The sequence below is a fragment of the Stenella coeruleoalba genome (assembly GCF_951394435.1).
Source record: "Stenella coeruleoalba genome assembly, chromosome: 7".
Lineage (NCBI taxonomy): Eukaryota > Metazoa > Chordata > Mammalia > Artiodactyla > Delphinidae > Stenella > Stenella coeruleoalba.
The window spans coordinates 54,923,985-54,942,041 of record NC_137153.1 but is presented as its reverse complement, the minus strand read 5'-3'; the positions used below and the strand labels follow the sequence as shown (position 1 = coordinate 54,942,041).

Genomic DNA, 18,057 nt, shown 5'->3' with positions numbered 1-18,057 from the left:
ACTTCCATGGTGTTGGTTGTTATTTTTCCTTTTTTCATTTCTTATTTTTTTAAATTTGGGTTGTCTTTTTTCTTCTTGGTGAGCCTGACTAAAGGCTTATCATTTTTTTTTTCTTTTTTCAAAAAACCAGCTCTTGGTTTCATTGATCTTTTCTATTTTTTTTAAATCTCTTCCTTATTTATTTTCTCCCTGAGCTTTATTATTTCCTTCCTTCTGCTGACTTTGGCCTTTGTTTGTTCTTCTTTTTCTAATTCTTTTAGGTGGTAGGTTATGTTGTTTGAGATTTTTTTTGTTTCTTGGGGAAGGTCTGTATTGCTATAAACTTCCCTCTTAGAACTGCTTTTTCTGCATCCCATAGATTTTGGAGTGTAGTGTTTTCATTTGTCTTGAGGTATTTTCTGATTTCCTCTTTGATTCCTTTATTGACCTGTTGGTTTTTTTAGTAGCATGTTTTTAGTCTCTGCACATTTGTTCTTTTCTTGTTTTCTTTCTGTAGTTAATTTCTAGTTTCATACCATTGTGGTCGGAAAAAATAGTTGATAAAATAATTTCTATCCTCTTAAATTTGTTAAGACTTGTTTTGTGGCCTAGCATGTGATCTATCCTGGAGCACGTTCCATGTGCACTTGAAAAGAATGTTAATGATGCTAGTTTTGAATGTTAATGTCCTGTAGATATCTGTTAAGTCCAGCTGGTCTGTTGTGTCATTTTAGACTGCTCTTGCATTATTGACTGTCCATTGATGGAAGTGGGGTTTTAAAGTACCCTACTATTACTGTATTAGTGTCAATTTCTACCTTTGTGTCTGTTAGTATTTGCTTTATATGTTTAGGTGCTCCTGGGTGCACGTATGTTGAGTGTAATATCATTTTCTTGTATTGATCTCTTTATCATTTTATAATGCCTTTCTTTGTCTTTTGTTATAGCCTTTGTTTAAAGTTTATTTTCTGATATGAGCATTGCTACCCCCACTTTCTTGTCATTTCTGTTTGCATAAAGTATCTTTTCCCATCCCCCCACTATCAGTCTTTTTGTGTCTTCAGCTTTGGAGTGAGTCTCTTGTGGAAAGAAGCGTCTTGGTTTTTTGTCCAATCAGCCACCATATGTCTTTTTTTTTAAATATTTATTTATTTATTTTATTTTTGGCTGCGTTAGGTCTTGGTTGCAGTACGCGGGGTCTTCGTTGCGGCATGAGGGATCCTCCACTGCAGCGTACAGGCTCCTCATTGAGGTGTGCGGGCTTCTCTCTAGTTGTGACGTATGGGCTCAGTAGTTGCGGCATGCAGGCTCTGTAGTTTGGGTGTGTGAACTTCAGAGCGCATGGGCTCTGTAGTTGCGGCATGCGGGCTCTCTAGTTTTGGCCCACATGCTCAACAGTTGCAGTGCATGGGCTTAGTTGCCCCATGGCATGCAGGATCTTAGTTCCCTGACCAGGGATCAAACCCACGTCCCCTGCATTGGCATGGAATTCTTTTTTTTTTTAATAGTAAATTTTATGTTATGTATATTTTACCATGATTTTATTTTATTTTTTTAACATCTTTATTGGAGTATAATTGCTTTACAATGTTGTGTTAGTTTCTGCTGTATAACAAAGTGAATCAGCTCTATGTATACATATATCCTCATATCCTCTCCCTCTTGCGTCTCCCTCTCACCCTCCCTATCCCACCCCTCTAGGTGGTGACAAAGCACCGAGCTGATCTCCCTGTGCTATGTAGCTGCTTCCCACTAGCTATCTATTTTACATTTGGTAGTGTGTATATGTCAGTGCCACTCTCTCACTTCGTCCCACCTTACCCTCCCCGCACTGTGTCCTCAAGTCCATTCTCTGTTCTGCATCTTTATTCCTGTCGTGTCCCTAGGTTCATCACAACCTTTTTTTTTTTTTTTAGATTCTATGTACATGTGTTAGCATATGGTATTTGGTTTTCTCTTTCTGACTTACTTCACTCTGTATGACAGACTCTAGGTCCATCCACCTCACTGCAAATAACTCAATTTCATTTCCTTTTATGGCTGAGTAATATTCCATTGTATGTATGTGCCACATCTTCTTTATCCATTCATCTGTCAGTGGATACCTAAGTTGCTTCCATGTCCTGCCTGTTGTAAATAGTGCTACAGTGAACATTGTGGTACATGTCTCTTTTTGAATCATGGTTTTTTCAGGGTATATGCCCAGTAGTGGGATTGCTGGATCATATGGTAGTTCTGTTTTTAGTTTTTTAAGGAACCTCCATACTGTTCTCCATAGTGGCTCTATCAGTTTACATTCCCACCAACAGTGCAAGGGGGTTCCTTTTTTTCCACACCCTCTGCAGCATTTATTTTTTGTAGATTTTGTGATGATGGCCATTCTGACTGGTGTGAGGTGATACCTCATTGTAGTCTTGATTTGCATTTCTCTAATGATTAGTGATGTTGAGCATCCTTTCATGTGTTTGTTGGCAATCTGTATATCTTCTTTGAAGAAATGTCTATTTAGGTCTCCTGCCCATTTTTGGATTAGGTTGTTTTTTTGATATTGAGCTGCGTGAGCTGCTTGTATATTTTGGAGATTAATCCTTTGTCAGTTGCTTCGTTTGCAAATATTTTCTGGGAGGTGGATTCTTAACCACTGGACCACCAGGGAGGTCCCACCATATGTCTTTTGATTGGAGCATTTAGTTCATTGACATTTAAAGTAATTATTGACAGGTATGTAATTATTGTCATTTTATTACTTGTTTTCCAGTTGTTTTGAGGTTTTTCTCTGTTATTTCTTTTTGTTTCTTCCCTTGTGGTTTGATGATTTTCTTTAGTACTATGCTTCTGTTCCTTTCTTTTTAGTTTCTGTGTAACTATTGTAGGTTTTTGATTTGTGTTTACTGTCGGGTTTATATATTGTTGACCTATAACTATGTCTACTTTTTGTTTTAAACTGGTAGTAATTTAGTTCAAACACATTCTAAAATATCTACTTTTTTTTTTACTCCCTCTCCCCACATTTTGTGTTTTTGATGTCATATTTTGTATCTTCATGTTTGTCTCTTAACTGTTTATTGTAGTTATAGTTGCTTTTACAGTTTTTTGTCTTTTAATCTTCATATTGGCTTAAGTGGTTGATCTTCAGTCCTTACTATACATTTGCTTTTCCTAGTGGGATTTTCCCTTTCCTGTAGATTCTTACTTTTTTGTCCATTTAGAGAAGACCCTTTCACAGTTCTTTTAGGGTAGATTTAGTATTGATGAACTCTTTTAGTTTTTGCTTGTCTGAGAAGGTCTTTATCTCTCCCTGTAGTCTAAGTGATAATCTTGCCGGGTAGAGTATCCTGGGTTGCAGACTTTTCCTGTTCTGCACTTTGAATATATCATGCCACTCCCTTCTGGCCTATAAAATTTCTGCAGAGAAATCAGCTGATAGCCTTATGGGGGTTCCCTTGTATATGACACTTTGCTTTTCTCTTGCTGCCTTCAGAATTCACTGTTTACTTTTAACTTTTGTCATTTTAATTGTGATATGTCTTGGTGTGGGCCTGTTTGGGTTCATCTTGTTTTGACCCTCTGTGCTTCCTTTACCTGGATATCTGTTTCCTTCCTCAGGTTTGGTTAGTTTTCAGCCATAATTTTCTCAAATACATTTTTGATCCCCTTTTCTGTCTTTTGGTATCCCTATAATGTGAATGTTGGTATGTTTAATGTTATTCTGTAGATCTCTTAAACTGTTTCCATTTTTTTAAATTTGTTTTTCTTTTTTTCTGTTTTTCTTTTTGCCTCTTGTTAGTCCCAGTGGTCCTCCAGCCAGCCAAGGGGGCTTGTCTACCCTGCGTAGGACTCCAGGACTGGGGTGCCCTATCTATGGCTCTCATCACTCACTCCCCTGAGAGGGTGTCCACCTGTGTAATCTCCCATTCCCTCTGAGTCCCCTCCCCTGGGCACAGGTCCCAACCCAATCACTTTTCTTCCCTTCCATGTGTATCTTTCTTACAGCCTTGGTGGTACAGGAGTCCATCTGCCAGTTTTCAGTTAGTTTTTCATGAGAATTGTTCCACATGTAGATGTATTTTTTGATGTGTTCATGCGGGGAAGTGAGCTCCATGTCCTCTTAGTCTACCATCTTGATTGATCTCTACTATGTATATTTAGATTTACTTATAGCCTGGAAATAATGAACTGCTTGGAAGCACTAAATATTTCTTGTCATACACATTTCATTGTTTTTCAGTAACTATCCCTGAAAAACAGTTATTTCAAGGTTGTATATATTGTGGTGCCTTTGGAAATGATTTTGAAGTTTTAACTCAAATATTTACCTCATTTTATTTACTGTTCTGAATAAAAGAATATTATAGAGATTCTTTTTTTTTTTTTCTGTACGCGGGTCTCTCACTGTTGTGGCCTCTCCCGTTGCGGAGCCCAGGCTCCGGACGCGCAGGCTTAGCGGCCATGGCTCACGGGCCCAGCCGCTCCGTGGCATGTGGGATCTTCCTGGACCGGGGCACGAACCCGTGTCCCCTGCATCGGCAGGCAGACTCTCAACCACTGCGCCACCAGGGAAACCCTATTACAGAGATTCTTAATTTTGCCCAGGTTTAAATAACTTCTATATAATTTCTGTTGTTCAAAGCGCTGTTTTGTAAAATAATTTTGAACTCTCCTTAATTGTACTTACAGAATTATGAAATGTTCTAGATACCAAAGAATTATAGAGAATAATGTAAATAACTTGCATGAATCTTCCTCCCAGATTCCACCCACTAATACATATTATATATGTATTAGTATAAATGACATTTTGTTTTTCATGCTTTAAAAATTTGTTTGTATAGTTTTCTGTGAATTGCTTTTTTACTCATCATTCTCTATGCGGTTCATCCATGTTGATACACGTAGCTCTACTTTGTCTTCAGTGTTTATCAGTGTTGATGGGTATTTAGATTGTAGTTAGATTTTGCAATTATGAACAAAACTGCTCTGATCATTATTATGCATATTTCTTTGAGTACATGGTTAAAATTCCTCTGAAACATATACCTAGAAGAGCTAATGTTGGTTGCTAGGCATAGCTAATGCCATATTACTCTTTCCCCTCTTCATCAGCAAACGAAAGTTCTCTTTGTTCCATATCATTGTCAGTACTTGTTATGATCAAACTTTCAAATTTTTGCCAACTTGATGGTAATGGGATGTCACTGTGGCTTTAATTCACATTTCCCTAATTAGTAGCAAATGATGTGTTTTAATTTCTTTTTGCCCTTTGGTTTTTCCCTCCTTTTTTGGTACATTTTCCTGTTGGGTTGTTTGTCTTTTTCTTTTGATTTGTATAAGGCCTTCATATAATCTGGAAGTAATTCTTAGTCTGTTATATGCATTGCAAATAGCTTGTGCCACACTGTGATTTGTATTTTCATTCTGTTGTGTCTTTTGATGAACAGAAACTTATATTAATTGATCACAGCTCTCAGTTTCTCTTTATGGATTGCCATTTTTGGTTCTTGTACATGAAATCCTCTGCCTTGAGGTCATGAAATATTATCCTGGATATTCTTAAAGTTGTGAGGTTTTGACTTTCTCATTTAGACCTTTAATTTAGCTAAACTTGGTATTATTAGTGTATGATGAGACATAGAGATACCGTTTTATTTTTTTTTAACATGAGTAAACAGTTGTCACATAGCACTGTTTATTGGATGATCAGTTCATCTCTTTCCCACCTGTCTTCAGAGTCAATACCATCACATATCAGTTTTTATATTTGTGTGGGTATGTATCCAGGCTTATTTTCTGTTCCTTTGGTTTGTTTTAGTCTCTTGCCAGCATCAGATTATCTTAATGACTTGAAAATTAAGTTGTCTGCAACATGGATGAACCTTGAAAACCTCATGCTAAAAGACCTTATATGATCCCATTTATTTGAAATGCCCAAGGCAAATCTGTAAACACAGAAAATAGATTAGTGGTTACTTTGGGATGGGAGGATGGGGGAATTGTGGGTTAGTGACTAAGAGGGTGTGGGGTTTCTTTTTGAGGTGATGAAAATACTCTAAAATTAATTGTGGTGGTTGTTAAAACAACTCTGAATATACTGAAAACCATCAAATTGCACACTTCAGATGAATAAATTGTATGGTATGTGAGTTATATCTCAATAACATTGTTTAAAAAAAATGATGTGAAATGGCAAGTCTCTTTACTGCTTATTCTTTAAAATTGTTTTGACTATATTTGGTCTTTTGCTTTTTCATATAAATTTTAATTAGTTTTTTAAATTCCATGCAAAATTCTGTTGTGATTTTTTGTTAGAATTCTATTGAATTCATAGATTAATTTGGGGGCAAATAAGATCATTTTGACATAAAGTCTCAGTACCCGTGAATGTTGTATTTTACTTCATAGGTGTTTTTAGAGGTTTTTCAATAACTGTTTCAGTTTTCTCTGTAAAGATCGGGCACACCTTTTGTTAAACTTACTTATTCCTAAGTACCTTACGGTTTTTATTGCTACTGTAAATGGTATTTTAATTACATGTTTTATTTGTTAGTTCCTGGAGTATAACTATGCTATTGATTTTTTATGTAGTGGTCTGCTGTCCAGCAGCTTACTTGAATTCTCTTATTTTCATTTGCTTGTAGATTCTCTTCAATTTTCTGACTATAAACAATCATATCCTCTACAACTTACATATTTAAGAATTTCTTGTCTTAATTCTCTGGCTAGGATCCTAGTGTAATATTGAATAGAAATGTTCATAATTGGTATCTTGTCTTGTTCCTAATTTCAAAGGTAATGGTTTGAGCAGTTCATCATTAAGTATCTTTATGCTTTAAAGCAAGAATTGACAGCTGGCCCAAGGCCTGTTTTTGTAAATAAAATTTTATTGTATCATAGCCATGCTCATTCAATTACATGTGGTCTGAGGCTGCTTTCATGCTACAGTGGCATATTTGAGTAGTTGTAACAGAGGTCCTGTGGTCCTGAAAGCAAAAAATACTTACTATCTGATTCTTTATAGAAAAGGTTTGCTAGCCCCACTTTAGGGTTTTGATTGCTTAATAATAAATTAAGGAACCTTCCTTCCACTTCTGGATTAAAAGCAATTTCTTTTTTTAAATCATAAATAGGTGGTGCACTTTATAATGCTTTTGTACAACTATTCAGATGAGTATTAAGTTTTTCTCCTTTAATCTTAGTGTGGTAAATTACATTATAAAATCAGTTAGTAGTAAACAACCCTGCATTCCTAAAGTAAACATCTTTCTCTCTCTCTTTTTTTTTTAATGTGCTAGTGGATTAAATTCTCTAAGAATTTAAGATGCTAGCATTGATGTTCATAAGTGATATTGGCCTGACATTAGCTCCAGCCCATGGTTGGTACATAGTGCTTTCATCTTTGTAGCATTTTAAACATTTCTAATTCTGTAAAAATATTTTATTTGACCCATGCATTATTTAAAAGTGTTCTTTTGAACTTCCAAAGTAATTTCTTTTTCTTAAATCGTGACTCGTTTGAATTGTGGTGAGAACATGCTCTGTATGCTACTGACGCTGATATTTGTCGAGATTTGCTTCTAATAGGTAGTTTGAAGTCTCAAGTCAGTTAAGTTTGACACTTAAAATATTGTAATTCTAAAATGTAACTTTGAAACAAGACTTGTGTTGTATTCATAACTCCAGTTAATGAAAATCTATGTTGGAGGGTTAGAATGAGATGACCAAATTTGACTGAGGTTGGTTAAAATGAAAAGAGAACTTCTTGAAAACCACTTGTTCAGATTCTCAAATTGTAACTTCAGTAAAAATACCCTTTGCATTTTCTTTTTTAGTTTGACATAAGAATTTTGTTTAAGTAAAAACAGATGATAACGGACTTTATTAATCATGTTGTTATTTAATAGATCAGATGAAAAGAAGAACATGAACTGGAAGCAGCTTCCCAAAAAGCCATGCAAAAATCTGATTAGCACCTTGAAGAAATTGTATCCCCAGCTATCTTCGGGTAATGTGAGGAAAAAGGAAGGGATTTTTTGTTTGTTTGTTTGTTTTTTGCCATGCTGCATGTCTTGTGGGATCTTAGTTCCCCAACCAGGGATTGAACCCAGGCCCTCTGCAGTGAGAGTGCAGAGTCAGGGAATTCCCAGGAAGGGATATTTCTAATGAAAGAATGTATATAAGAAAATTCTTAGATTTAGACATAATTTTACTCTGCTTAAAGGGAGTCTCATTACAAAACAGAACTCCAATAGTAAGATACTACTGTTGTGGTTCATGTTTTTTTGTTTTGTTTTGTTTTTTTGCGGTACGCGGGCCTCTCACTGTTGTGGCCTCTCCCGTTGCGGAGCACAGGCTCCGGACGCACAGGCTCAGCGGCCATGGCTCATGGGCCCAGCCGCTCCGCGGCCTGCGGGATCCTCCCAGACCAGGGCATGAACCCGTGTCCCCTGCATTGGCAGCTGTACTCTCAACCACTGCACCACCAGGGAAGCCCCTGTTTTGTTTTCTTTTGCTTTTTATTTATTTTTGGCTGTGTTGGGTCTTCACTGCTGTGCGTGGGCTGTCTCTAGTTGCAGCGAGCAGGGGCTACTCTTCATTGTGGTGTGCGGGCTTCTCATCGCGGTGGCTTTTCTTGTTGCAGAGCACGGGCTCTAGGCGCGTGGGCTTCAGTAGTTGTGGCATGCGGGCTATAGGGCACAGGCTTAGTATTTGTGGAACACGGGCTTAGTTGCTCCACGGTGTGGGGCATCTTCCCAGACCAGGGCTGGAACCTGTGTCCCCTGCATTGGCAGATGGATTCTTAACCACTGTGCCACCAGGGAAGTCCCATGGTTTATGGTTTTTTGAACATGTTTTCTGTGCCCCATCTGTGCCCTCCCTGTTAGCCCCTGCCAGTGATCCCTTTACATTAATAAAGAGGAATTTCAGGAAGTCATGGGCTTTATTTTGACAATTCCCTTGTCGAATTATTATATATATAACATTATGTATTAATGCCATTTTCTCTTCTTCATTTGTCAGTTCACCGAAAAACTCAGGAAGGTTCAGCGATTGAGATGACTCCAATTGAAGCAGATTTCTCCTGGCAAAAGAAGATGACACAACTTGAGATGGAAATTCAGGAGGCATTTTTGCGCTTTATGGCATCCATTTTAAAAGGATACAGAACATATCTCAGACCAATCACAGAGGCTCCTTCAAATAAAGCCACCGCTGCTGATTCATTGTTTGACCGACAGGGTGAGTGGCATTGAAAATATAAATACTTTTTATTGAAATGAAAAAAATTTCTGTTTGGTAGTGCTACCAAATATAGTGCTACTATATAAGTTCTTAGAAATTCATATTAAAATATGATGGTCTTCTGTGTATTTGTAATCTAGCTCTATGAATAGAATTTATTTTAATTTTTATACCCCATTTTTTTCCTGAGAAATCTGAAACTGAAATGTCAAAGATGTTGCTGACATTTATAGTACTCTAATCAGTTATCTTAGTAGAATAAAGCTGGTGGTTTGTTTTTAGGTGTTTTCTCCACTTTGCATGATTCTTGACTTTATACACTCTGGGCTTTACAGTATTCTCTAATAAAGAGTTTTTGGAATAAAGCCACCAGTTTTTTTAAATTTTTGAAAAATACAGCCTTGTTCCAGGGGAAAACACCATACTCATTCGTTTTAGTGTTTGTTATTTTCGGGAATTATGAAGATTTTTGTTGTTATTCAGCAGCTCTCATATATGTAGTGGCAACCTTAGCGATACATCAGTATTCATATGATAATTATTTTACATAGCTATAATTTGACCCTGCAGTTATTATTATTATTTTTTAATCTGTATTTTCCTAATAGTCCTTTTGTCTTTTCTCATTTCTGCTTTGGGACAACTTATCTCTCAAATATTTAGTCGCCATTTACCAAACCCCACTAGTTATTATGTAGGGATATAAAGAAGTGTAAAATCCAGCTCCATGGGATACCCAGTGGAGAATGATCTAACGTGTTTTTAAAAACAGAGCAAGTACTGAAGAAAACAGATTTTACATAATCATTCAGTGAGAGGACATAAAAATTCAGAAAAAGGGAACATTCTTCCAAATGAGTGTTTTGGAAGACTTCATGGAAGAAGAGCATGACTTTAAAGAATGGGTAGAATTTATAAATGGAGATGAGCAAGAAAGACTTTCTAAAAAACACTAGACATTAAAAGTCAGATCTGAATTAGAATTTCCACTTTGCTATTTATGAAGCCTTCCTGGGGTTCTGTTTTGTCATTAATAAAATGAGGATGATACCTAATTCATGCACAATTGTGAAGATTAGATGAGAAAATGTATGTGAAGCAACTAGAAAAAGTACTTTACAATACTCATGATAACAGTATTATTGCTAGTGGTAATAATGAAGTGGAAGGAAGCTCAAGAACAAAAGCACAAGGCATGTGTATTAGTTTGCCAGGGCTGCCATAACAAAATGCCATTGATTGGCCGGCTTAAACCAGCGCTCCCCCACCTTTTTGGCACCAGAGACCAGTTTCGTGGAAGACAGTTTTTCCATGGACGAGGTAGGGTGGGGGGGATGGTTCAGGTGGCAATGCCAGCGATGGGGAGTGATGGGGAGCGGCAGATGAAGCTTCGGTCACTCGCTTGCCGCTCACCTCCTGCCATGTGGCCCCATTCCTAACAGGCTGTGGACCGATACTGGTCCGTGTCCCGGGGATTGGGGACCCCTGGCTTAAACAACGGAAAATTGTTTTTGTTTTTTTTTTCAGGATTCTGGAGGCTAGAGATCTGAGATCAGTGTGTAGCTAGGATTGGATTCCTCTGAGGCCTCTCTCCTTGACTCGTAGATGGCTGTCTTCTCCCTGTATCTTCACATAGACTTCCTTCTGTGCGAATCTGTATCTAAATGTTCTTGTCTCTTAAGGACACCACTCATATTAGATTAGAGCCCACCCTAGTTTATTTACTTAAGTTTGACTTAATTACTTCTTTAAAGGCCATATCTGCAAATACAGTCACACTTTGAAATCCTGGGAGTTAGGACTTCAGCATAAGAATTTTGGGGTGACACAGTTCAGCCCATAATGGCATGTTCGGGAAAAAAGTTTTAATGGTACAATTTGACCAAGTGAGGAGCTTTAGAGGTGTTGTGGAAGATAAAGCAGAAAATAAGATTAGAGCTCGGATTATGAGTAGTCTCAAATGCCAGACTAAGAATATGGAGTTTTTCTAATGGACAGTAGTGGGTCACTAATTCATTCTCTGTCATTCTAAGTAGAAGAGAGGCATTACTAATGGAATTTAGAAAGATATTTAACTAGTGTCTGAGGCCTAAGGTTTTTGTTAACAGGGTAGCATTTGGTCTAACAAGGGATATATACATTTGACAATAAAATAATACATTTTACTGAGTGTGTTATAAAGGAAAGTATTGGTTACAGTAAGAGAGCTAGGTCAGGGGAAAGTTTCCCTGAAGAAGTAACAGTTAAGCTTGGGCCTGAAAAAAGAATAGGATTTAGCTGTGGGTTTTGGGTTAACTTTTTTTTAGGGATACTTTAACAAACATGAATAAAAGTAGGGAGAATAACGTAGCTACCTTCCAACTTCAGCAGTAGTAGCAATCTACATTCTGTTGTTTTAGTTTCTCCTATGTTCATTTTACTCTTCCTTCGTCCTTTTCTCCTCCCCTCCTCCACCCCTCCCTTTCTTTCTAAATTCCAAGTAGGACATCATTTCACCCATAAACTGTGTTTAGAATTTCCTGAAGTTATATGTGTTTTTATCTGATTGTATCCCCATGGTGTTAACATTTTTTTCATCTATATTTCCTGTAAACTTCTGGTTGGAATAAGAGCCACATTGTTCAAAAGAAATATAATGGGAGCCACATATATAATTTAAGATTTTCTAGTAGACACAGTTTTTTAAAAAGCAGTAGGGGAAGTTAATTTTAATAATATGTTTTCTCTAACTTAATACATCCAAAATGTATCACTTTGACATGTAATCAAATTGTAAAAATTTTAATGAAATATTTTACATTCTTTTTCCATACTAAGGCTTTGAAATTGGTGTGTGTTTTATACTTATAGCACATCTCAGTTTGGACCAGCCACTTTTTTTTTTTTTTTTTTCCCTGAACCTTCGCCTCTGGGTATAAATCACTAATAATGGCATGGACTCAGAAGTCAGACTGTCTGTTCAAATTCCAGCTCCACAACTTAATAGTGATGTGGCTTTGGGTATGTGGTTCATTAAAGACCAACCACATTTTAATTGCTGAATTGCCACATGTGTGTAGTGGTTACTGAATTAAGCAGTACTGATCTAGAGCTTGATTATATTCAGGTTCAGTTTTCTTGGCAAGTGGTGCTAAAACACATGATGCTCACTACTTACTGCAAGTCTGGCTGTGTCCCATTTTTAGTGCTCTCAAGATTGATCCATGGGTTCAAGTTTTATCAGGCTCATCCATTCATTATATTGATAGTTTCCCCACCAGCCTTTCATTTAATTGTATTAGCAGCCTTTGCTGATCATTGCCTAGATCCATTAGAAGAAGAAAAAAAGACTTTTTCTTACCACTTGTCAAGAATAATTTATTTCTATTTTATTGAAGTCTTTCTCAACTAACTAATACCTTAAGGGGATGTAGTAAGGACCACAGCATGTGGAATGTCCTGAAGCATCATAGAAAGAAAAGCTGGAGGGGAAAGTGGCTCAAAAACAATGCTTGAAATGGTGGGCGTGAGCCAGATCATGTTGGATCTTTTAGGACTAATGAAGGGTTTCCGTCTTTATTCCAAGAGTAATTGCAAGTCAGGGAGGGATATTTAAGTAGGTAATAGGATCAGGTTTGCATTTTTAAAAGATCATGTTTAATGTTAAAAAAAAATCTCTTTGGCTTCTCTGCAGATTGAATTGGGGGCATCCAAAGTATGGATCTGCTTATTAGTTGGTTAGTGCATTGGTCCAAGTGATCAGTGGAAGTGACCTGGATTAGTTGGTCGTATGAATAGAAGAATGATTTTTAGGAGGCAGACTGAATAGAACTTGGCAGTTGAATATGGGATGTAAGATAGAGGGAGATGTCAAGAACAACTTTGAGATTCTTGTCTTTAACCACAGAGTGGATGCTTGTGCCCTTTATTGAGAAGGGAAACAGCAGAAAAGGAAAGGATCTAATTATTTGTTAAGGAAAAGATTTTTTATTTTATTTATTTGTTAAAGTATAATTGATGTACAATATTTGTATGTTACAGGTGTACAACATAGTGATTCACAATTTTTAAAGGTTATACTATATATACTTATATATATACTATATACTATATATAGTTATACTATATATACTATATATAAATGTATATACTATACATTTATAGTTATTATAAAATATTGGCTATTATAAAATATTGGCGATGTTCCCTGTGTTGTATGTCCTCATAGCTTACTTATTTTATGCATAATAGTTTGTACCTCTTAACCCCCTACCCTTACCTAACCCTTCCCCCCTTCCCTCTCCCCACTTGTAACCACTAGTTTGTTTTCTATATCTGTGAGTCTGTTTCTTTTTTATTATATTTACTAATTTGGTTCACCTTCTAGATTTCATATAAAAGTGATAACATAGAGTATTTTTCTGTGTCTGACTTATTTCACTAAGCATTATACTCATCCATGTTGTTGCAAATGGCAGAATTTCATTCTTCTTTATGGATAAATAATATTCCATTGTGTATATATATATAGCAAAACTTCTTTATCCATTCATCGGTCAACCAGTTAGGTCTTGGCTATTGTAAATAGTGCTGCTATGAACATTGAGGTGCATATATCTTTTTGAATTAGTGTTCTTGTTTTTTCCATATACATACCCTGGAGTGGAATTGCTGGATCATGTGGTTTCTCATAGTTTTTTGAGAATCCTCCATACTGTTTTCCATAGTGGCAGCAACAATTTACGTTTCCACCAACAGTGCACGAGGGTTCCCTTTTCTCCACACCCTCACCAACGTTTGTTATTTGTGTTCTTTTTGATGATAGCCATTTTGACAGGTGTGAGGTTATGTCTCATTGTGGTTTTGATTTGTATTTCTCTGATGATTAATGATGTTGCGCATCTTTTCATGTGCCTGTTGGCCCTCTGAATGTCCTCTTTGGAAAATTGTCTAAGGAAAGGTTTTTTAAAATGAGAGAGACTTGAGTATACTGGTTACTAGCTCATAGAGAGGGAGTATTGTTCAGAGAACACTGCAAGGCCTGGAATCCCAAGGTGGGCTTGGCCTTAGATAGGAGGAGGGTCACACTCATTGTAAAACAAAGTAAGGAATAAATGATAGCTGCAGAAAGAGTCATAGATTTTATAGTGAAATAATGAAGGTAGTTCTCATTTAATGATTTTCATTTTCTCTGCAATATAAAGTATTATTATTCAGGGATGAGGGAGAGAACATGGAGGGAGAGTATTTAAACATTGGAAATAACTGTGAAAACACGGGTAAAGGGAATTCAGACTCCAGAAATGTAGTGGGGTTGCTGGTCAGGGATGAAGGTATAAGCGGTTCTGATCCACCTGGTTATGTAACGGCGCCTCCTCCCAACCGCAGCTTGTGCTCAGCCACACTGGCGCAGATTCAGAGAAAGCAGGCAATACATTGCTCCAGGGCTAGGTCATACTAGATGAGTTTGACAAAAAGGCGTAAAAATTGAGAGTGTTGACAAGAAAGTAATTGAAATGATGTACACAGACAGAGAATCAATATTTGAGAGAGAGAGACGTGAAGATAGGAGGGTGTACATAGAACGATCTTCCTTACCCCATCCCCCACACAAAAGGCTTGGTAGGAAGAACTTAAGCATACCAGCTAGACAGGGGTAATGGTCAGGGAGTAATATGTAAATTAGAGATTTGGGAGGCAGAGCTGTTTACAGTGCTACCAAGAAAAGTCCAGGGAGTGTGTAACTATGTGTAGAAGTTGGTGATTGAGGTGGAATAGACCACAGGTCATTGAAAGTTAAGGAATTAAAAACTCATTAAAATGTTGGATGGTTGGTCTTTATGGGTGTTGAAGAATGATGATGGTAGGAGTTGGAGAGGAGAAGACTTTGAATTAGGTGCCCTGATCTTCAGTGAATGAAGGGGAGAGGGTGTCCCTGAAGTCACTAGGTGCCTACAGTTAGTAGGGAAATGGGTGGAATAATAGCCAGATGAGCAGAGATTTTTACAAGATGATACAGAAATAATTGTGTGGTGGCATTGCAGAGGAAGGACTTGACCCTTCCTGCTTGTGAGTATGCAGAGTATCAGAAGTTTCTACTTGAGAGCTATAGGGCTAGAGGCTCCTTATAGGAGATGCAGATTTCAGTGAAAAGGTTAATGGTATAAGTTAAGGATTTTTGTGGTTGAATCAGGCAGAAGGGACTATGGTCCCTTAATATATATATTATAGAAGATATCTATTTCCTGTAATATATATATTTTTTTCTCTTTCCCTTTGTATATATATATATAAAGAGAAAATAATATGGATATATACAAGTTTAAAATAATATAACATCTAGTTCCACTTTAAAATCTGAATTTAATTCTAATTTTATTTTCTTCAGGATTTTTAAAAAGTCGAGATCGTGCCTATACAAAATTCTACACCCTTTTAACCAAAACACAGATTTTTATTCGTTTCATTGAAGAATGTAGTTTTGTAAGTGATAAAGATACTGGATTGGCTTTTTTTGATGACTGCATAGAAAAGGTAAAAGTTTGTCGTATATGTCAGTATTAAGGAAAAAATTTAACAGTTTGTTTACCTTTATAATCATCATTGTTATTATTAGCCCAAATGACCTGAGGAAGGCATTATAGGTGGTGTGTGTGTGTGTGTGTGTGTGTGTGTGTGTGTGTGTGTGTATACACATGCGAGTGTCCGATTCTGGGCTTAATGTAAGAATTATTTTCCTTTGTGGCATCTAGTACTGCCATACATAGTTAATTTTTCTCTTTGAATCTCACTTTGGTTTTGTAATTAAGTACTAAGAACATTTCATTGAAGCTCCTAAATTTTTTTTTTTTTACGTGAATAAGATAAGATTTAGTAGTTCATTAAAAAAGTTTAGTTTTAGGAATTCCCTGGCAGTCCAGTGGTTAAGACTCCATGCTTTCACTGCTGAAGGCCTGGGTTCGATCCCTGTTCAGGGAACTAAGATTCCACAAGCCGTGCAGTGCAGCCAAAAAAAAAATCAAAAACAAAAAATGAACAAAACAAAAAGAAAGTTTAGCTCTATGGGTAATGGAAGTCCTGTGTTAAGTCCTGTGTTCTTTTGTTTTAACGTTTTTCCAAATACTTTTGCTAATATATTTCTTTTGTCCTAATGGAAGCTATTTGGAAATATGTTAAATTTTTTTTTTTTTTTTTTTCGGTTCGCGGGCTTCTCATTGTTGTGGCCTCTCCCGTTGCGGAGCACAGGCTCCGGACGCGCAGGCTCCGCGGCCATGGCTCACGGGCCCAGCCGCTCCACAGCATGTGGGATCCTCCCAGATGGGGGCACGAACCCGCGTCCCCTGCATTGGCAGGCGGACTCTCAACCACTGCGCCACCAGGGAAGCCCACTTTTTATTTTTATTTTTTTTGTGCGGTACGCGGGCCTCTCACTGCTGCTGCCTCTCCTACTGCGGAGCACAGGCTCCGGACGCGCAGGCCCAGCGGCCATGGCTCACGGGCCTAGCCGCTCTGCGGCATGTGGGATCTTCCCAGACCGTGGCACGAACCCGTGTCCCCTGCATCATCAGGCAGACTCTCAACCACTGCGCCACCAGGGAAGCCCCGGAAATATGTTAAATTTTAAAGCTTTACTCACCCATCGTAAGGAAGTTTAAGTTGATTTTTGACAGTTATAACTCACATATTTTTTCTCATTTTTTTAATAGAGCTCTTATTTTTGCTAAGTGGGTCTTGGGGCTGATTGTGCAAACTCTATATTATATAAAGTTGGAGATTTTATCCAAAAAAGGTAGAATATTATGATGTAATTTTTATAGGCTCCTAATGATTCCTGTATCTTAGAAGACTTGAATAATTTTCTCCCATTATATCCATGTGATCTAAAACTCCAGGAATATGATTAAAACTTTTCAACGTTTTTGTTTACTTAAATATTGATAGTCCATTATCATTCAGTTAGAGAGAAGCTTAGATAATATCAATCAGTAATGCAGGGGTTTAGTAATAATGAAATTTTTGATTTGAGAAGCCAGGTTCTCCTTGTGATTGCCCATCTTTTGCTGCTTCTTTTTTAAAATAATTAATTAATTAATTTTCTTATTAGTTCTTATTAGTTATCTGTTTTACACATATTAGTATATATATATGTCAATCCCAATCTCCCGATTCATCCCACCCCCTCCCCATCTTCTGCTTCTAAAGAGGGATTTATGAAGAAACCAGTCAAAATAAATTGCTTCTCTCTTAATAGCCGTAAGAGAAATATTATATTTTTATATTTTAGCCTAGTACTATGGAGCCTAGTAGCCTAGTAAAAGGATAGTTTTTTAAATAATAATTTAAGATAATCTCTATTAAATTCAGAGGAGACATTTTCACTAAGAATTTTTTTCTTTTTTTCTAGTTGTTTCCTGATAAAGGCACAGAGAAAACAGATAAGGTATTTTTTCTTAAATTAAAGTTTTAACGTTTCAGAATCACGTCTTGCTTATATGCAAATTAATTGGAGAAAATAATTATTTTTAGGTTGATTTTGATTCAGCAGAAGACACCAAATTGATAGAGCTAGATGACTCACAGAAAAGTGAGCATACTGTGTTCATAATGCCACCCGAGCCACCGCCTGATGATGGAAAGGATCTGTCACCAAAGTACAGGTAACAGGAATTTTTTTAAACAGTTGTTTGGGCACAGCTTTAATAATTTGATCTTTTGTGATTATTAGTAGATATGTTGTATAATAATCATTTGTGAAGGTCATTTTCAAAATGTATTTGGTGAACTAATGGAGATGAACATTTTATGGAGATATCACCAGGTATTGTAATTTAAGAATTGGACAGCCCCGTTGGAAGGGAAACC

General features: G+C 36.9%; 1 protein-coding gene across 2 annotated transcripts in view; it reads left to right on the top strand.

The window, feature by feature from the left end:
• The window catches only part of DENND4C (DENN domain containing 4C), a 128,530-nt gene that overhangs the window by 58,941 nt on the left and 51,532 nt on the right, over positions 1-18,057 (top strand). For both annotated transcript variants that reach the window (XM_079926087.1, XM_079926086.1), the window contains exons 11-15: positions 7,878-7,978; positions 8,995-9,213; positions 15,584-15,729; positions 17,600-17,635; positions 17,722-17,852. In XM_079926087.1, coding sequence (XP_079782213.1) covers positions 7,878-7,978; positions 8,995-9,213; positions 15,584-15,729; positions 17,600-17,635; positions 17,722-17,852 — 633 coding nt within the window. The remainder of the gene's footprint in view (positions 1-7,877; positions 7,979-8,994; positions 9,214-15,583; positions 15,730-17,599; positions 17,636-17,721; positions 17,853-18,057) is intronic.